General features: G+C 53.2%; 4 protein-coding genes across 4 annotated transcripts; 2 read left to right on the top strand and 2 right to left on the bottom strand.

Moving 5' to 3' along the window:
* Window positions 1-532: 532 nt before the first annotated feature.
* BDP81DRAFT_385999 (FAD-dependent oxygenase) lies at window positions 533-2750 on the top strand. The gene is made up of 4 exons (XM_060586996.1): window positions 533-942; window positions 1014-1230; window positions 1302-1696; window positions 1749-2750. Exons 1-4 carry the CDS (start codon window positions 673-675, stop codon window positions 2382-2384), a joined length of 1518 nt encoding a protein of 505 aa, XP_060438657.1. The 5' UTR covers window positions 533-672; the 3' UTR covers window positions 2385-2750.
* A 5522-nt stretch (window positions 2751-8272) lies between these two features.
* On the top strand, window positions 8273-9110 carry BDP81DRAFT_465940 (family 12 glycosyl hydrolase; the record flags this gene model as incomplete). The annotated part of the gene is made up of 2 exons (XM_060594342.1): window positions 8273-8607; window positions 8711-9110. The coding sequence occupies 2 exons, from the start codon at window positions 8273-8275 to the stop codon at window positions 9108-9110; spliced, it is 735 nt and encodes a 244-aa protein (XP_060438656.1).
* Window positions 9111-9383: 273 nt separating this feature from the next.
* Window positions 9384-11885, bottom strand: BDP81DRAFT_333910 (uncharacterized protein; the record flags this gene model as incomplete). The annotated part of the gene is made up of 2 exons (XM_060585708.1): window positions 9384-11602; window positions 11687-11885. 2 exons carry the CDS (start codon window positions 11883-11885, stop codon window positions 9384-9386), a joined length of 2418 nt encoding a protein of 805 aa, XP_060438655.1.
* Window positions 11886-17802: 5917 nt separating this feature from the next.
* Window positions 17803-19140, bottom strand: BDP81DRAFT_333931 (uncharacterized protein; the record flags this gene model as incomplete). Its single annotated transcript, XM_060585711.1, has 2 exons — window positions 17803-18049; window positions 18110-19140. The coding sequence occupies 2 exons, from the start codon at window positions 19138-19140 to the stop codon at window positions 17803-17805; spliced, it is 1278 nt and encodes a 425-aa protein (XP_060438654.1).
* Between the last annotated feature and the right edge of the window lie 189 nt (window positions 19141-19329).

The following is a 19329-nucleotide window of genomic DNA, read 5'->3' as shown; positions in this document are numbered from 1 at the left end:
GTAACCTTGGGCCATAGGGCTCCGCTGCGGTATTCATGCTGATTGGGAGTTTGGTAAATGAATGTAACTCACTTACAAATGAACACTGGTAGAGACACGTGGATTGAGATGGGGGCCATGTCGAGGCATCTCACTGACCTGCGTGCGAAGAAAGAGGTCTCCCAGAGAGTACGCACGGTTTAATCCAGCATCCAGAAAGCGCATAAGTTTGGACAATTCGTCATTGTGTTCCCCGGGATACGCGGACTACAGCCACATATATTGACGAGGGTCGCGAGGAGCTTTCACCACTTTTGATCAACTTGGTTGGCGGCTCCGTTGTAGAATAAGCAGGGACGCATGCATGTCAGGGGCACACAAGCAAGGGATCGAAATTAAGAATGCAAGCAGCGTTGCGCCCGGTAAACTTGGCTTACAGAATCCATCACACCTCCCATGCACGATAAATAATGGTCGAATCGCTGCTGCTTGTCGATGGATTGACTGTTTGGAACCAGGCGCACTCAACCACGAGGGGTCTGTCCGTTCACTACCACCACATTCGTTTCGAACTCTCTTGACATCTAGGTTACACTTGGGCCAGCTTTTGTGTCACCAGTTGCATCCTTGGGTTTATCGAGAGTTTATCTACTGCCAATCCGGCTCCCTCTCCTGCCCCTTCCCCCTGCCGAGATGCATCGATTCAAGATGGAAGTCCTTACAGCCGTTGCTGCATGGGCAATCACCTCAGCATGCCTAAACGTTCCTGTCGCTCGTCAACTCCTCGGAGGCATCTGCCCGAGAGATACGGCTGAGCTTGGCGATAGGCTCTCAGCTACCGCAAAGATCTACCAGCCGGGCACTGCCGAGTTTACCAACGCGTCTATACGGTGGTCGAACCTTGATGCACCCAAGCCCAACCTCGTGGTGATTCCCGGAACTGAGAGCGATGTTGCAGAGACTGTAAGTGAATGACTCTAGTTTCGTCCGAATGTGATTAGGCGCGAAGCAGGTGCTAACCAACCTGCCTACAGGTCAAATTTGCCAACGAGAAGAGCATGCCCTTCCTTGCGTACAATGGCGTGCATGGCGCTATCACCACTCTGGGCAAGATGGACAACGGTATCGAAATCTACTTGTCCCAGCTGAGCGGTGTCGAGGTTGCTGCAGACGGAACAACCGCCAAGATTGGCGGTGGTACCGGGTCCAAGCTCGTCACCGACACGCTCTGGGCCGCCGGCAAGCAGACAGGTAAGTTCCGTTCTAGCTTTATCTCCATCACTCTTACCTTGTCGAGATGTGTCGTTGACCATGTACTGCAGTCACGGGAACATGCGAGTGCGTCAGCACGCTCGGGCCTGCTCTTGGGGGTGGTCATGGATGGCTTCAGGGTCACCACGGTCTGGTTGCCGATCAATTTGTTTCCATGAACATTGTACTGGCCGATGGCACCTTACAGACCATCAATGAGACCTCAGATCTCTGGTGGGCTGTCAAGGGCGCTGGCCATAACTTTGGCATCGTCACCTCTCTCAATGTCAAGGTCTATGACATCGAACATAGCGACTGGGCAGTTGAGACGTTCATCTTCAGCGGCGAGAAGGTTGAGGAAGTCTACCAGGCTGCCAATGAGCACCTCCTCAAGAATGGCACCCAGGCTGCTGAAGTTATCAACTGGTCCTACTGGCTCAGGAATCCCGATGCTGACCCGGAGAACGTGAGTGAAGACTGTCTGTCATTGTCCAAGAGTACTGCTAATATTAGTCAAGCCCATCATTCTTTTCTGGGTTATCCAGGAGGGTGTTACCACTGTCGACTCCGTCTACACTCAGCCTTTCACGGACATCGGCCCCATCTCCGCCACTCCGGACTCGGGAACCTACCTTGACCTCGCCACGTGGACCGGTATTGCTCTTGATTCCATCCCATGCCAGAAGGTTGGCTTGAACAACCCTCGCTTCCCCATCTACGTCGAGGCATACAACATTGAGGCTCAACGTAAGGCGTACGACCTCTTCGCTTCTTCTATCAGCGGCGACTCACCGTTCAACAACTCTCTCTTCATGTTTGAGGGTTACTCCAACGAGGGTGTCAAGGCCATTGCGAGCGACTCAACTGCGTTTGCTTATCGCAGCGACAACCTTCTCTTCGCGCCCCTTATCACTTACTTTCCCAACGGCACTGAGCTCGATCAGAAGGCCGCCACGCTCGGTAACCAGCTCCGTGACATCATCCATGAAGGAAGCGGCCGCACTGAGCAGCACGTGTACCTCAACTATGCCTTTGGTGATGAGACTCCTAAGGAGTGGTACGGTAGCGAGCAATGGAGACAGGACCGTCTTCAATCTCTGAAGACCAAGTACGACCCCAATGGCAAGTTCAGCTTCTACGGTCCCATTGCCTAGAAGTATTTGATAGACCTGGGTCTTGGCTCTAGAGGCAATGATTGCGAATCATAGAACGGCAAAGCCAATTTTAGTTTGGCTCGTAGATACCACATCATCGTATTCAAGTTGTTGATTAGCACATAAATGTTCTCAAATGTCCTTTGCAATGTCAATCATGTCTGTTCATTGCATCATTTGACTCGGAAGAAGCTGGGAATTATGAGAGGAAAACTGTGTTGCCGTGCTCGGAATCCAACCTTCGATCTGCTCCCACTGGATACGCAGCCATGGCGTTAATACGATTGCAGCCCGTGGCTTCGATTGTTCCTTGTTCTGGGTTCGGTTAGTACCTCGATAAATATCCTAAAACAACGGCTTCCTCGCATGTTATTCGCCTTGGCCATATGTCAACAGAATCATATCCGACTTGCCTGCCTGCTATTAGTTGCTCTGTGCTATGCAGCACTCTGAATATGTGATGAGAGTCTATGACCGGCCGCATATCTGACAGTTCAGAGTTTATTGCAGTTGTACATGATTAATGGTGTCCACACTTGCTTAGTACAGACATATCCGTCGATGGCCCTTGACAACTTTTTCAAACGTAGACGCTTTCTCTGTTGGCACTTCCATTGTTGTTACACGGAGATCAAACCCAACTTCACATTTTCTCCTCTCATCACTTGTGCAAAGGGTCATAGTTGAGAAACTTGAGAAAGTCCTTCTGGAGTCCAATTAGAAGCAAGCATCGAGACTCGGACTGGCAAAGCCGTTCGATCATAGCAGCTTCACCGGCAAAAAGAACAAAGGTAAAAGTCGAAACAATATGCCTCATGTGACTTCAAAGATCCTGGCTAGGAAAGTAGCCTTGAACTAGGGTTATTGAGAAGCTGGGCAAAATCATAGATTGGATGATGGACTGACAACCCTCCTTACCGCCCAGTATCCCACAATGTATTGATAATGGAAACATTTAGTCGAGGATAAACATTGGCAGCTACAGATACATACAGTTTAGAATTTGTCTAATAGTCATCGTTGATAACTGTAATATCTAGAGGACTACCCTTTGAAAACCAGTATCTCCCAGAAACCATTTCGCCTCTTGTTGGAACCATGACATGATACATCAAGGGGCTTTCTATGACAAGCAACTCGGACACGAAAAAGTTCGAGCATTGTCTTTCATAGAAACGTCAGATTTTCCATGATGGACAAGCAAAGATGTGTGGCGCAACCCCTGACGATAGGCTCTCGAGCTCGTCGTCATACCTTGGTGAGGAGTTCAACCTGTGAAAGACACCAGTATGGCGATATCTAGGTACTTTCCCTGGCATTGAGTGACATTCAACCTCCACCAGACATTCAATGTCGCCGCTCAATATGCAGGTGATCTCCTTTTCGTCATGTAGATCTCGATTGCATCAATCCCTGGTGAATCCTGCAGTAGCTGCATCTTTCAGCTCCGAGGCACTAATGCACAAAACGCAAATACTGAGAGACATCTTGCCTCATCCACTCTCTCTGTTAATCTCTCCACTCTGCAGGCTTCTCCTCTCTCTCGCTTCTCACGTCAAATTCCTTGGGCCTGGGCTGCCAATAGCAAGACGAGCCCCGAGTACCCCTTCTTTGACGGGTGGATTGCCGAACCAATTACCTAACCACCCATCGAAACCCAGCTGTCGCAAAAGTCCGAGACCGAATATGAGAGACAAAAACGAGGTTATCCTCGATTGGGCACTTCAGTTACCCAATCAGGATCAGCCCGCATTCCCCGGATCCCATCTTCCAGCTTTTCCTAGCGTCAAAAAATCCGAAGCCTCGTCTCTGGGCGAGAGAGCAGGGGGGGGGGGCAAATTCAACCACCGAGGGTAATTGTGCATGTCCCGAATCGTTAAGCTGCATGAGTGGCAGAGACATGCATATAGCAAGAATTTGTAGGAGATGATACGCCCGTCGGCCAGCCCACATGCGACATAAACCCCGTATATTGATGGATTTTATTGCAGATGAGAACAGGTCTCCACCCGAGGCAGAATCCTCAATTCGATCATCCAACCTACTGCAGTCGGCGATGAAGAAATCCAGGGCAATGGCAACCGCCATTGTCAGTAACGCAAGTATCTTAAGCGAGTGAACGTGGGATGTTGGAAGACTCAAGACACCACCGCTTCAAAATTCGCCTTCTAACGCTTCCCCGGATACGCCTCTTGTGTGTTTCAATCAACGGCCGTGGCATTGTTGCCACAAGAGGAACGCGTGGGAATAGGTCCCCTCCCGAAAAACAAAGAAAACCACGCATAGTCTTCGTGGAAGACAATGGAAACAAGTCAAAATGATAGCCCATCAGCAAAGCCCGCACGTGCTCCATCCGACACATTCCCGCCGGTCCATGTCTCGACCCCTCAACAACGCCGCGGACGATGGCTGATAACAGGATGTGAGTATGTCAATTAAAAGCCAAGTCCAGCCCATCCTCTGCGGAGGAGGCAGACAAGCCACCAACGGGCACCCTCTTGCGGCAAATGGCTCTTCCTGTCTCTCTGTTGGCTCCCGCGCCGCGCGATTTTACCCGTTTTCCATTCCTCGATGGACGTTCCGTGGTTCCGTCCGTTCCTCAGTCTTACCAATTATTTTTTGCCCAGTCCTATGTTCTTGGTCTAGCGCATGCCGGTCGCCCGCCGCCGCGAAGACCCGTACCGGCCGGCGTACGCCACAAGTCTCAGTCCGTCTCTCCTAGAACCCTGTCACAGTGCGTCTTCACCTACACCACCCTCTTCTCTCCTCTCTCAGAGCCTCTTTTCCTTCCTCAAGAACAGTCAGGCTCAGGAAGTTCCGCGATTCATGGTCTGGTCCCGAGCACGTGGAACCGACCACCCCTTCTTGAATGTCCCCTGTTCTCTTTCCGATCGGGAACGCAGGACAGATGAGACAAGCGCCGGGATTCAGACTAACAACTCAAATTCCATTCCTCGGAACCGGGACATCCATCCCCTGAACTTGTCCTAGGTCAACCCTCTTGAGTGTCGATATACCAAGACAGGATAAGATATCAAAAGACATGACTGCACACGCCCCTCCAAGCATATTGAAAAGCAATGATATCTGATTAGAGTTGAGTCTATGCCATCGGCTACGCTACTCAGATGAACCCGCCGCTAGTCAATGTGCCAATTGTCAACACACACCACCACCCCCCTCTACCCTTCTTACCCAAACATCACCACCACCGCGACGCGTCTCCACCGGCTCAGGCACGACGCACGTCCGCAGGCTCAAAACAAGGAAAGGCCAGGTAGACAACCAAGACATAACAGGGCCGAAGGAGATCTTCCCAGATTCGTGGGATGGCAGCGCCGAAGATCACTCACTACCTATCTTGACCTCCGAGTGGCCCCAGTCTCTCGTCCGAACCAGACGCGTCCTGTCTCCGAGGCTAGAATGAGGCGCTTTATTACCTGGACAGGTACGGATAATCGATGGCGTATGCCAAGTGGCGCAGACAAGTCGTACCGTCCCCTCTCTATGGTAGCGTGGTATGTAAATTCAACTTTTTCCCTCACATCTCATATACCGTCAAAATAGTCCGGTTCGGAGCTGTCCACGCGAGGCTCGCTCTGCAGATACGAAGAAAAACCAAATATCTCAAGTGCTGAACCAGTTCACGTCCCCAGATGGCTTGCTGTCCGAGTCTAGTTCGAAGGCGTTCAACAAGTGCACAGAAAAACCAAGTATCGTTAACCACGGCAAGTGTTTCTTGAGCCACTATCACATCTCATACTGGCGTTCTTGGTTTTTTCTCACACGAAAGCCACGAGCGGTTCATATGAGTCTGCCTAGCCCTTCTACCCCAGGTCATGAGGCTGTGAGCTAGCCATAGCTGGAGTTCAGCAGCGCCACCATGAGGTCGGACCTCTCCGCGTTTGCTTTTATGCTTTCATTTCGATACCAGCTGCAATATGGTTCTTGATATCATCCTTGGAGGGTTCCAAGTTGAACATAGACTTTACGAAATACCTGGTAGGTAGTGGCAGTTGGGCTCACTAAAAGTTTCTCCAATGAGGCTCAGACATCCGTGCTAGCGATCTTCTGATCATCCCATGCTCATGGGGATATGATGGGCCGGCCACGATGACTGCATCATCGTCACTGATAAATCATAACAATGACGCGAGAGAGCACCTTATTGGTAAACGAATCTGCATACTATTGGATTTCACGTGAAGAAAAGGGAGACCTAACAGATTACAGAACCATACTTCCAACTGGTGCGTCATGTCTCGATATCCAGCTGAGAGCCTCAGATAAGCGAATGTAGGGTCAGAACCGTCAGATGGTCTGTCAGGGAACAGGAATCGTAGGATCCAGGGACCAAGTAGTTTTCCGACCAGACCAGATCAGATTTTAGGTACCTAGGTAATCACGTAATCACCAAGACCAGCGGCAGCCAAGAGTGCGGTAAATCAGATCGGATGCGCACGCACGTAATGCACGTTAAAATGACAGGTCTCGAAGGCGTGCACAAGCGAAATCCCATATGCGCCGATCAAACGAGCCCGTTATCATGGCCAACGCTGAACTACCTGAGATTAAAAATGTCAAGATTTGGAATGAGAGTGCATACAGCGATATCTGTAAACTCCGTACCTCCACGAAGCTGGGCCGTGTACGTCCGTAGCATCAAGATTGAACGGAATTTCACCCTCATTCTTTTCATAAAGAAGAAAACACGCAAGCTTGCACAAGGAGAAGGAGAAGAGAGCTTCGCACGCAACGAAAACCTCCGGCGCGTTTCCAGTAAATTAACGCCCGATCGAATCCCGCCGCGCCCCAACTTCCCAACTCCACCTGGTCGACTCTTCTCGGTTACATCGCGGGAAGCCCCCGGCGCAGCAGCGCGGATTACGGCAGTCTAACCCCGCATTTTCCGCCGGCAGTCCATACTGCTTCCCAGGAGTGCCAGGGCAGATTATATCTCCTCGAATCCCGTGCGTTGAAAGCCATGCCGGGGTAGCCGGGGCGCCAAGTGACGTCGGCAATAAAACTGCCTGGAGTTTGTGGTTACTTTATGTGCCTTAAAGAAAAGAGATACCGAATGAGGTCAGAGTGGGTGACGGGCTTTCGTGAACATTTAGGTTACTACAAAGTTAGGAATCGATTATTATTCCGCTCTCTTTAAGATCTTTAACCAGATAGTCTACTCAACCCTGGAGTTTGGTGTAGAACGTCCCAAGAAACTTTAACCTTTGGACATCATCCCATCCACGGCCCCGGTTTCCCCTTCCCCACGTCTCCAATAGCCGGGTTCCCCTGATTCGTGGTTCCCTAAACTCCCGAACTGGATGGATCTCGCCCGGGGTATTGACAACACCAAGATGGTAGCCGCCAATGAAGAGTCGTTTACCATGGGCTTAGCTCACTGTCGTCCTACAGTCCTGGAAAGCTTATATCAAGAGCGGATATGATCGTCATCCCAATTGGTAACTCGCCCGTGTGAGCTCCAGGGGATCAAAGCACTCGTGATCAATATACTAGGTCCTCAGTCTACCCTTTCGAGGCAGTTACGGAAGGTAGGTCCACGAAACGGGTTCGGCATTGGTGACGATTCGTGCGAATAGATACAATGTTCCCACGTGGACTGTGACATTGACGGGAGCTTGCTTGACGTTGCTGGGGACCCCGCGGAAGAATAGCTGAATTGCAGAGAGAAGCGGTCCTGGGCCAAGAGAACCAATTTCGACATGGAGCCAACTACAGGATATACTGAAAGGCAGAATATATAAAACTTGATCATTCATTTCGCAGTTTCTATACCTCTTAGACCTTTCAGCCAGCCTATCTTTCAATAATCACAAACCAGTCCCTCACTTGCAAGCTCTTGTCCCCATCCACCAGCCACTCCCGCCATGAAGTTCTCCGCAGTCCTCGCCCTCCTCCCCCTGGCGCTCGCCAGCCCGACGCCGACAAACGTCGAGAAGCGCGCGACGACCTACTGCGGCCAGTGGGACTCGGCCGTCACCGGCACCTACACCGTCTACAACAACCTCTGGGGCATGTCCTCCGGTAGCGGAAGCCAGTGCACCACCCTCACCGGCCTCTCCGGCAGCAACCTGCAGTGGTCCACGGCCTGGTCCTGGTCCGGCGGGCAGTACAACGTGAAGTCGTACGCCAACGCCGTCGTCAACGTCAGCAAGAAGGCTTTGAGCGCTATTAGCAGCATCCCCTCGACCTGGAATTGGAGGTAAATGCTTTGCTCTCTCTCTCTTCTCCCCTTCTTCACATCTGAAGTCTCAAAGCCACAGACGTGAAGCTCAAAGACTTGGTCAAACTAACATCACCCAAAGCTACTCCGGCACAGGCATCGTAGCAAACGTAGCCTACGACCTCTTCACCTCCTCCACAGCCACCGGCGACGCCCAATACGAAATCATGATCTGGCTCGGCTCCCTCGGCGGCGCCGGCCCCATCTCCGCCACCGGCAGCACCATCGCCACCCCGACCGTCGCCGGCCGCACCTGGAACCTCTACAAGGGCGTCAACGGCCAGATGACCGTCTTCAGCTTCGTCGCCCCCAGCAACGTCCAGAGCTTCAGCGGCGACCTCAAGGCGTTTGCGACTTACCTCATCAACAACCAGGGCCTGCCCTCCTCGCAGATCCTCCAGAGCATCGGCGCCGGCACCGAGCCGTTTGTCGGGTCGAATGCCAAGTTCACCACGACTGCTTATACTGCTTCTCTTTCTTGAGAGGGTTCTGGCCGAGTCAAAAGTCAGGTGACGTTGGATGGGGAAGGGGGCCCGCTGGGAACTGAGACAGACATGTGGGATATCATATGGGAGAGCTAAAAAGAAAAGCTGTCTCGAGGACCACATTTCGCTTCACTGTTCATACTTATTTCAAAATAAGTGTATATCACAAATGACCAAAAATTGTGCCTTGACACGAGAGTAAGATGGGACACCAAAACCGTTCAGAAAGAGAAAACTCTGGCAAAATGGGTACTTTTTCCTTTTTTTTCCTCATCGCCAATAACCAGGCGCTCGATAGTGTGCCATGCTCTGCTGCGCAGAGACCTCAAGCCTTCGCGACCAGAAGCAGTGTTGCGGTCTGATGGGATCAAGCTCTGCCACGCCTCCAACGGCAGCCTTCTTTGCAGCCTCGTACGCCGCCCTAGTCTCGATGCGAAACGCCTTGATGGCCTCCAAAACGTCCCGCATGCCATGTAGCTCTGCCGTTCTGGGAGGTTTCAACTCTGGTGGCATGGCGATGGCGTCCCAAGCCGCGTGGAAGATGAGAACTCCTTCCGGGACGCCGGCTTTCACGTGCGTTGGGGAGGCTGGTCCGGCTCTGGTTCTCAGCAGTGGGTTCGTCACGAGTTTCATATACTCGTTGACAGCAAGGTGTTCGGAACTCGGGATTCCATCGCCGACCCAGATGTCCCGATCGAATTGACTCCCGCCCCATATGTCACGGTAGGGCATAAGTTCGCCCCCAATATCGCTGTAGGGGAACGCGCTCAAACGGGCTGTGGCGGGCTGAGGGTGGTCATTAGCGACTTTCTCGACCGCTGTTGCTTGCTTTTTCCCCATAGCTTCAGGCCGTGGCTGAGGTCGGCGTTGGTCGCCGAAAAAGCTGAAGCCCTCACCCTCGCCCATATTCATGAGCTCTTCGGCGTCTAGGTCGTCTGCGGCTGAAAAGCCGGCGGGATCCTCAATCGGATCGGCTTCGAACTCTAGACGAAGATGGCGCAGACCGCGCAGTAGTACTGGACCACGTTGTGATGACGATTGAGAGGCAGTCTCTCGAATCGCGCGCTCCTGGAGACTGGCCAGCGTGAGAAAGTGCACAAGCTTGTCTATCAACGGCCCGTTGGAACGACGTGGGATCTTGGTCAGAGTCAGAGACGTCAGCCGGGGATTCATGTCCGGCTCAAACGTCTGTGGGAAGGCCATCTCAGATCGTTCCCTAACCACTGTCTCGGCTAGCCAGAGTTGTGACATGGTTGACAGTCCATCAGTCTCAAGAGTCGGTATCTGCGTCACAAGCGAATGGTGAATCCTCAGCACTCGAAGATTTGATGAGAAGACGGGCCTGAAGACATGCGCGCAGCCCAAAGAGCCGCGCAGAGTGACGTTCTTGGGCCATGGGAGGAGATGCTGCTGCTTCAAAGCAGACCCTTGGACTGGGAGGAAGAACGGATCATCGCAGGAGAGCTCTTCCAGTTGGCCTTGCGAGCTACGTAGCAGTCTCTCCACACCTGACGAAGTGATTTGAGTGTCTGAGATGTGCAGGTGGGTGATCCCGGCGGGTGCAGAGCAGACGTCGAGGTACGGCACGTCTGACCAGTCAGGTACCTGATGATCCATGCCTCCCGCAGTTGCGGCCTTAACGCAGTCCACACTGTCTCGTCTCAAAGGAGTTCGGCCATTGGCTCGCACTGCTTCGTCCTCCTGCAGATCGCGACTCGCATCGGCAGAGTAGATGGGGGCATCCACGAAGTGCCGCTCTGCATGGCTGAAGGTCCCGCTCGAGTCGGATTCTTGGATAAACATGAATGGCCCAAATGTGTCGTTTCCTTGACCATCAAAGACAAGTTTGCCCTCGGTCATGCATCGAGACTGAGACCTCAAAGATGGACTATTGAAGCAAAGTGCAGCGAATTGGCCAAGAACACCGTCTGTAACTTTGTTTTCGCTGATATCCAGACTCCACAGAGAGCTCTTGAAAGCCTGGAAGAGCATCAAAGCCAAAGAGTCGTTGATCTCCCGACGCCTCACCTTGAGGACCTTTAATCTGCGTAGGTTGCGACGTCCGTGTGCTGCAGCAATCAGAGGCTGCAGGGAACCTGGCAATCCGGAAACGTCTAGAAGGACCAGCTGTTGGAGCTTGTCCGACGTATAGAAGCCGTTGGGGAGTTGATTTTGGCAGTGAGCGACACTAAGAACCAACAGGCCTTGACGAGGGTCGGGAGGTGTCGTGTTTGCTTCGGACGCCGGGGTGGCTGTCAAGAAGGCGGGGTCCGCCTCGGCGTGGCCGTCCAAGAGAATGCATCTGAGGTTCGGCAGTATTTTGGGCAGCTGACGCAGAGTCTGAGGTATTGTCCTGATGCTACTGTCGGACGAGAAATGGGCAGTGTCTTTTGCAAAGTCACGAAAGTCGAGAGTAATAATCAGAGCCAGGGTCTTCGGCCGCAGGCGCTGCATGCGGTCGAAGACAAATGCTAGGTACCAGTCAAGGTCTTTTGCACTCCACCGAGATAGTAGCGAAAAGTCAGCAAATGGTGTTTCCTTACTTTGACGGGTGTAGGTTGAGACAAACATACCGTCACTTGGATCTAGTCCCAACCGTCGAACGGTGACCAACGGGTCGTTCCAGAGGCGGGGTGTGAAGACGGCGTGGAAACGTCTATTCACAGAACAAAGACTAGCAAAGTCCTTGTCTGCGACGTATGGTGCCACCAACTCAAGCCAGTCGAGTTTACTGACGGCATCCTGATATGATGGCAGCATGGTCTTGGCCATGAAGGTATTGGTGGCTTTGTTTGCGCCTCCTGGTTGAGACCACCTGGGAATCCTATGCCAGGATCATGGGGTATGTACCAGACGATGAAACAGCTTGCCGCCTTTCTCTACTGGTTTGGGGGCCAGCCCACGCCGAAACAGCCGCCGATGCAGAGAAGCAAACGTGGGTGCGTTTACTGCTGGGCAATCGTGATGGAGCGAGATGAGCGGGCGATACGTTACAGCGGCCGATCAAAGAGTCGATGGTCGTTGAGAAGCTCGCATTACGGACGGCATGCCCAGCTAGTCGCAATGTGGAAAATTGCAAGTGTGGCACCCACGAGACTGAGGCGGGAAAAAGAAAAGTGGCGTGAGAGTGGTGAGATGGTCGTCGCCAGACATGAGAATGATGCAGGTTCCGTTCCAATGAACAATGGCGCGCCGTCCAGGCCGCGGCCCTGGAAGAGATCGGAGAGTCTTTGAGGACAACCTGTCGGGGTTGTGCTTGTGCTAAAGAGGCGATGCAGCGATGCAGCGATGCAGCGATGCTGATAAGCAGGGAGCGAATGCAGGAATGGAAGTCGAAGCATGGCGGCCTGGAAGTCGTTGAGGATGACCTTCAGCAGATCTGCATTGAACTTCAACGACAAGCCGCAATCGTGCCGAAGCAAAGACGACTTTTCAGACGGGGTAGACACGTGGGTGACATGGGAACGCCCGGTGACAGTGACAGGGCATGGAAGTGGTGCTGCTGTGGTGATTGTTCGCTGCCTGTGACGATTGTCGGGCAATCATTGCTAGGACCGGGCGTGTAAGATTGCACCGATTGCTTGTGTCGCCTCACATTCAGTGTCTGCTTGCTCTGCCGTGTATGCTTTCTTCGCCTGGCTTGCCTTGTTCTGGGCGATCGGTCGGGGTGGTGTTGGTTGACGTCAGCAGCAACTCGAGGCTGGGCTGTGCATGCATGCGTGCCAACGCGGTTCGTCCGTACCGCACGTATCGCAGATGACCAAGGGTCTATCGGTACAACAGTAATATCCGTAAATCGTAGGCCAACGTGTTTGGGAAATCCGAAGACAGGAATTCGCGGGGTTCCGAAAAGGTTACCGTCGTCAGCCGGGCGAGATTGAGAACCCGTGACCCGTGACTCTACCTGGAAGGTCCCGAAATTACCTAAGCAGAAGTAGATACGTACCTCGGGACTCCCCGGCGTGTCCGGCGTCTTCTTCCCGTGGCTAACGCGGCAACGCCCGCAATGGCAGTAGAGTCCCGCAAGATCACGCCAAAGTACTCCGTATCCTCTCTACTAACCTTACAAGACGACATGTCCCGAAGCTAACATTGACTTCGATAGTCTTAGTCTACGCGAGCGAGTCCGTCTGATAACTCACGCAATGCGGAGCCGTGAGCGGTAGGCGGGTCCGACGAAGAAAAATGACAACGGCCAGGGTCCTTCCAACTTCCAAGCCACCGCGGCGCTAACTCTCCGGAGCTGCGCCCCGGGCTGCTGCCCCACACAGCCACTGGCGTTGGTGTCTCCACTCCGTGGCTCGCTAGCTTCTAGCCAATCCCGCTCCGTCTGTACCCCCGCATCCGATGCTCACCAAAAGGTTGAGACCCGGCCGACAGCCGGTGCTGCCCCACGGCATCGCACGGCGCACCTAACGGCTTCCCACACCAGAAAGGTCCAGAGCAACTGGCAGGTTTTCCTAACGGAAGCAGCTCCGCACGTCCATCATCACCGCCACCACCCCTTTCACCACAACACACCTTATTCAACCCATTCATCAGCCCCCGAATAAGAAAACCATCATCCTTCTGACCAGACAACCACCCATCACAACATCATCTGACAGGTTGTGATTCCCTATTCATCTTTGTGTTGCTAGTCAATCGACACGAAAAACAGGGAATCACCCAGCCTTGAACTCGTTCTAGCCTTGCAGTTTGAGGATTCCAAAGTACATGTGTTTGGGCAATGTAGCGCCGATGCCCGCAGCAGACTTGATCGTTGACTCATCGACTAAGCGAACCTAAACGAAAAACCTAATGGATTGACGCATATTCTAACGACCACGATCCTCTCCTCTGCCGCATCTTGCTTGTCAAGCGCCCGTCCGTCCGTCCGTCCCACACCCACGCATTCAACTTCCACCGGACAGCATACACTAAAACCACGAAAAGGTGCAAATGCCAAAAAACGGACTTGGTCTTGTTTTGATACGTTACCTCAGCACATGGACATCTTCCCGCCTCTTATCTCGTACGTCGTACTCCCCGAAATCGCAACAGCAGTCTCTTCCTTCAAGTTCGCTCTGCAGCTCCTGGTACCTTACCTGGGTGGTACCTACCAGGTCCCACTGCCATGTCTCTGCACGATGAGATGCTGCAGCACGCCAGACGCAGCGGCTGCCCGAATCCGATGGGCTGCATACTCACCCCTGCGAACGCCGTGCTCTCTTGTCGTCCTCCAGGGCACCAGGGGTGGTCAGAGGGGGGCAGGCACATGCATCTTGTCCTGACAAATCCCTCCTGTCCTACCTATCATTGTCCTGGACTCCTGCATGCTGGCCTGCTGCAGCTTGCCCACCGACAGCGGACATTTTGCATCTTCAGTGGAACACTGACATCCCATCCCGTGCGAGAGCAGCAGCAGCACTGCAGCAGTAGCAAGCACCAGGAGCAGCAGTAGCACCAGGAGCAGCAGCGCCAGACCTCTCCTGGCAGGGTTCCCTGTACGACGACGACGACGACACCGAACGACGACAGCGCTGGGTGACGAACCCCCCCTGCCATATCCCGAGAATATGGTCAAGATCGACGGTTTGACAGGGTCGCCGCAGGCTCGGAATGCCGACGCTCAGGCCAGCCTGACTGGGCTGCCTGGATGCGCTACCACCCTACCAATCTGGACCTGGGAATCCCAGCTGCCCATCCATCAGCCCGAACCTCGACTCATCTCATCTCTCGACCAGTGTTGCACCGGAACGGCCGTTCGGACAAGGTCACCTAGGTCTAGGCATTTCCGGGGGGTGTGTGTGTGTGTGTGTGTGTGTGTGTGTGTGTGTGTGTGTGTGTCTGTGTGGTTCAACTGCAGCACTGCTTAATCAAACACGCTTTGCGCCCGTAATACTGAGAAAGCAGTGTTCAGTCTCGTCTCACTCTCTGAGATTGAGTTGTGGTATTCCCCATACCACTTCCTCGCTCTCTTGCAGTCGTGCACAGCAGAAGCACCGCGTTCCTGATTTCAATTTGTTGCTTTTGTCTTTCATCGCCATGCAGGCGCCTTCGGCCCGTCTCTCTTTTCATCGCCAATCAAAGCGATCTCCATCACGTAGGGAAGAAAAATACCACATGGGAATAGTTACACGGCAGGCCGCCTTTCCCGACCAACCACGAGGCTCCCACGACTGGCAACGTTTCGAAACAAAACAGGCCAGACGGAGATTTCTCTCGTCTGAGGTTACACTTTGGAGTCTCCTGTCAGGCTGTCTAATGTCACGTCGTCCAGGCACTCTGGCTACTACTACCTAACAGGCTACAGTAGTCTCTTTGTCCGGGGTGGCCTGCCTTGCCTGCCTCCAAACCACCAACTCCAGCCTTTTTTCTGCCCCATCGGGCATCGGCTCTTGACCCTGTCAGCCTGCTCTCTTCTCCTCCTCTCCTCTTTCTCTCTCCCCTTCGCCCCTGGTCGATTGGCCCCCCTGCCTCTGATCATCTACCCCTGCCCGTTCCATCATTTGCATCGGTTCGTCGCCCTCTCGAACCTACCAAGGGGCCCCTAGATTCCAGAGCCATTGTACCACAGGACCGAGTGTTATGGGTACTTTCGTAAACCTCTTGCCCCTGCTTTCCCACCAACCCTATTTCGTGATCCCGTCAATCATCCCGATTCGCGCGGGACGTAATCCTGATGACGGAAGCTTGCCTGTAGAATGGGGCATTTCGAACTACGGTTGAACTAACCACAACGCCGATGAACTAACCGTAGACCAGTATCCGTAGTCTCTCTATCTAGCCAGAATATCCCCAAAACCCTGACGGCCTGAACCGCGCCGTTTGCCCCTCTCCTCCCCGCCCGCTCCGGCTCTCGACTCGCGTCCCGGATCGTCCATGAGTCCAGGTCATGATGGGGCGACTCGTGAGAAGAGCCTGAGAGGGCAACAAGGAAGAAAGAGAGTTCACCTGGACCCTGGCCCTGGACATGGACATGGACATGGACATGGACATGGACATGGGACAGGAAAGCTATCAAGCACGTTCGTCCCCATCCCGACCCCTACCCTCACCTCTGTTGACGTTTTCCTTGGCGGATTGAGCAAGAGAGAGTAGTGGTGGTACCTAGTAGTCTCGCAACAGAGAGGAACTTCGCCAAAATCTGAGACAAGCATGCCTTCGCTGTGGCCGTGCCTTGCTCTTGATCCCTGGTCCACCCGCGCAACCTCGACCACACACGCGCGTTTGGAAGTGGGGATCCTTGGTGGCCCGGACGGTGATCGTCAAGCTCACCTACCGAGACGAGAATGGGACGAGAGGGCACCTCAGCTGAAGGTTGTCGTTGTCAGTTTGATGATTGCAACGCTGTTACAATAGTTACGCGTTGACCACTTTTACCACCAGGAAAATGATCCTACCAGATCGGGGGGAAAGAAGGATCAAGCATTCAACCAAATCAGATATCACCTACAGTAGCATGCATCAGTACCAAGATTCTGACGGGCAAAATTGTCTCCTTTGAGTCTAGATTGGGGAGATGCAAGACGTAGCTGAAGGGGTGAGATTCCCCAACAACCTGTCAAGTCTACGCCATGCAGACGAGATGTGATAGAACTTCGGCTGACACCTTGTCACCTACCTACTCTGCGTCGCTCTCGGACTTCAGCTTTTTTTGTTTCTTCGTATCAACAATAGTCTGTTAAGTGCCATGGATTTCACTGACAATGGACCCGCTCCGGGGGAAATATCGAGTTTCTTTCAACCATCTTCTTTTTTCTCTCACAGATGATAGTAGTGTGACAATCTAATCGTAGAAACAATGTGTGATCTCTTTCATCCTTGCGCAAACCAATCAAGTGTGTTTAACCGTGTTATTCAGTACAGAGTAGTAGTAGTCCCCTCCAAGTCCCATTTTTCGCCGTTTGAACCCCGTTGTAAGACAAAGTTGGCCTCCTCCCGATATCCCCTACTGCTAGTTTTCGCGCCAGAGACAGGATCCTCCCTTTGGTATCCTCCATTTCTCCCCCACCGCTCCCGCCGGATTTTTTGTTGGTACTCATACTACTTCGTTTTTGATGTCTTTTTAATCGTTAAGAATATATGTAAATCTTTTGAGTTTTTTGTGTATAGGTTGTAGTGTGTGTGTGTGTGTGTGTGTGTGTGTGTGTGTGTGTGTGTGGGTTGATATTTCTCCGCGGCAATCGTAAAAAAATGCATGTAACGTCGTTGCGCAGGACGGGTTGCTGGATGTTGACAACCTCCAGTAAGGCAGGCTCCAAGTGTCTCTCTGATAAGCAAAAGCATCCTCTCCCGGTTGATCCATACAATAGAGAAACAAGTAAAGTAGAAACAAAAGTGACAAAAAGTACACCCAAATGGTTTGCCAAATGTACGCCCAAAAAAAGGGTGATTTTTCGTGCAACAGAATTATTACAGGTTGGAAAGTTGAAAAGATTTGTGTTTGTTGCAGCATGTTGCAAGGATGAAGTGACATGCAGACAAGTGGCGTGCGATGCTGGGAATTGTCTTGGAACAGACGACGCAGCCTATCGCCATGGGAAATCCCCGACTTGGCGTTTCTTCTGCCCCTCTTTCTCGGCCGGAGTGGCTCTCGAGTCTCCAGTGCCCCCAGAAAAACGTCCTGTAAACACCCTGGTTCGAGGTGTCTCACTCCAGCAGCAGCAGCAGCCGAGAGAGGTGAGATGGGCAAATAAGGCTCATCTCAGTTCTTGTTGCTGCCGCTACTGCTGGGGCTTGAGCTGGTGCCCGTCTTGACGCGCTTGCGGCTCTTGCTCTGCAGGCACATCTCGTCGTAGAGCTTGGCGGCCTTTTCGTTGTACGGCGTCCTGCTGCTTTTGCCCTGCTTGTGAAGGAGGAGATGGGAGACGAAGTTGTCGCGGCGCTCCTTGAACACGTGGTTGCAATTTGTTGCAGGGCACGTGTAGAGCTCAACTTCCTTCTCGTGGGTGCTAGACAAGATGTGTTAGTTAACCGTTGAAAGTGTAAGCTGCAAGTGATGAGGAACCTACGCCTTGAAGTGTCGCTTGAGATGCTCCTTTCTCTTGAAAGTCTTGGTGCAGTCGGGATATGTGCACCGCTCCCGCCTGGGCGCCACGTGACGGACCTTCATTGAGCCACACTCGAGGACGGAGCCGTCCTGGTTGACCTGGATCGACCTCAGTTGTCGCAGGGCCTCCATGTCATTCTGGTTCTTCTGGAGAGCGAGGGTCTTGCGCTGGACCTCGGCGAAGAGCTTGCGCCTGGGGTCCTGGCGGTGGTGATAGGCGGCCGCGGAGGGTGGAGTGAGGCGCGGGATGGGGGAGTCTGTGGTCTCGCGCTTGACGGCGCTGCTGTTGCCGCCGTGCATGGCCTGAAGGGGCGGCGTTGAGGGTGTGGCCTCGTTGCCGAACATCATGATGGGGCTCTCGCTGCTGCAGGACCAGATGTGGGCGTTGCTGGGCGTGGAGCTCGGGAGGCCGCGGTGAGGGGTCGGCATCACGAAGGGTGATGAGCTCAGCTCCGGGTGGAGCGAGTATTGCTCTGTGTGGTGGTGGTGATGTTGTTGGTGCTGGTGTTGCTGCTGGTGAGGGTGAGGCGAGGACATGCCGGGCATGCAGTGGGAGTTGAGGGTTACGTGAAGCATTGTGTTGTAGTCGAGATGCTCCATGCCATAGCCTGCACTCTGCCTCCTTGAGGGAGTGACATGTGTTGGGGCATACTGCATGGGCATCTGGATCTTCACCTCATCGGGCTTGGGGAAGTAGCCCTTGGGATCTTGTGATGGGGCATGGTCGAAGGAGAAGGAGCTGTGGGAGGAGAAGGAGGAGTCGAAGTCAATGCTGGACTGGCTGTGATCGTGAGGTGTTGAGCGGCCAGAGCGAGGAGTGAAGGGGCCGTTGGGGTCGTAGACAGAGGATGCGGCAGAGAAGCTTGGTGTTGTAGTCCCACAGCTCATGGAACCGTCAAAGCTAAAGCTGGTCTCGGGACCACCAAAGGACTCCATGATTCCCTCAATGGAGTGGTCCTGCTCCTGTTGCCAGAGGTGCGAGTGCGACATCATTGTGTGAGGTGAGAGTGTTGTTGATTGTTGTTGCTTACTCGCTGTTGTTCGAGAGAGGGGGTGAATTCGTTTCTGAAGAGGGAGCGAGTTGTCCGGTTAAAAGTAAGATGAAGAATGATGGGATAATGGAAACGTTCCACAGACGAGCAGTCGAGGCAGTATTATATCGTGGGACGGAGGGGGGCGGAG

This window comes from Colletotrichum phormii (genome assembly GCF_030913505.1).
Source record: "Colletotrichum phormii strain CBS 102054 chromosome Unknown BDP81scaffold_34, whole genome shotgun sequence".
Taxonomy (NCBI): domain Eukaryota; kingdom Fungi; phylum Ascomycota; class Sordariomycetes; order Glomerellales; family Glomerellaceae; genus Colletotrichum; species Colletotrichum phormii.
This window is presented reverse-complemented; position numbering and strand designations above follow the sequence as displayed.

Excerpts from the sequence above, each read along its gene's own strand:
- BDP81DRAFT_385999 (XM_060586996.1), top strand. The coding sequence starts at position 673 with ATGCATCGATTCAAGATGGAAGTCCTTACAGCCGTTGCTGCATGGGCA. Across the intron at positions 943-1,013 it reads AGAGCGATGTTGCAGAGACT|GTCAAATTTGCCAACGAGAA; the intron begins GTAAGTGAATGA and ends ACCTGCCTACAG. Across the intron at positions 1,697-1,748 it reads CCGATGCTGACCCGGAGAAC|CCCATCATTCTTTTCTGGGT; the intron begins GTGAGTGAAGAC and ends ATATTAGTCAAG.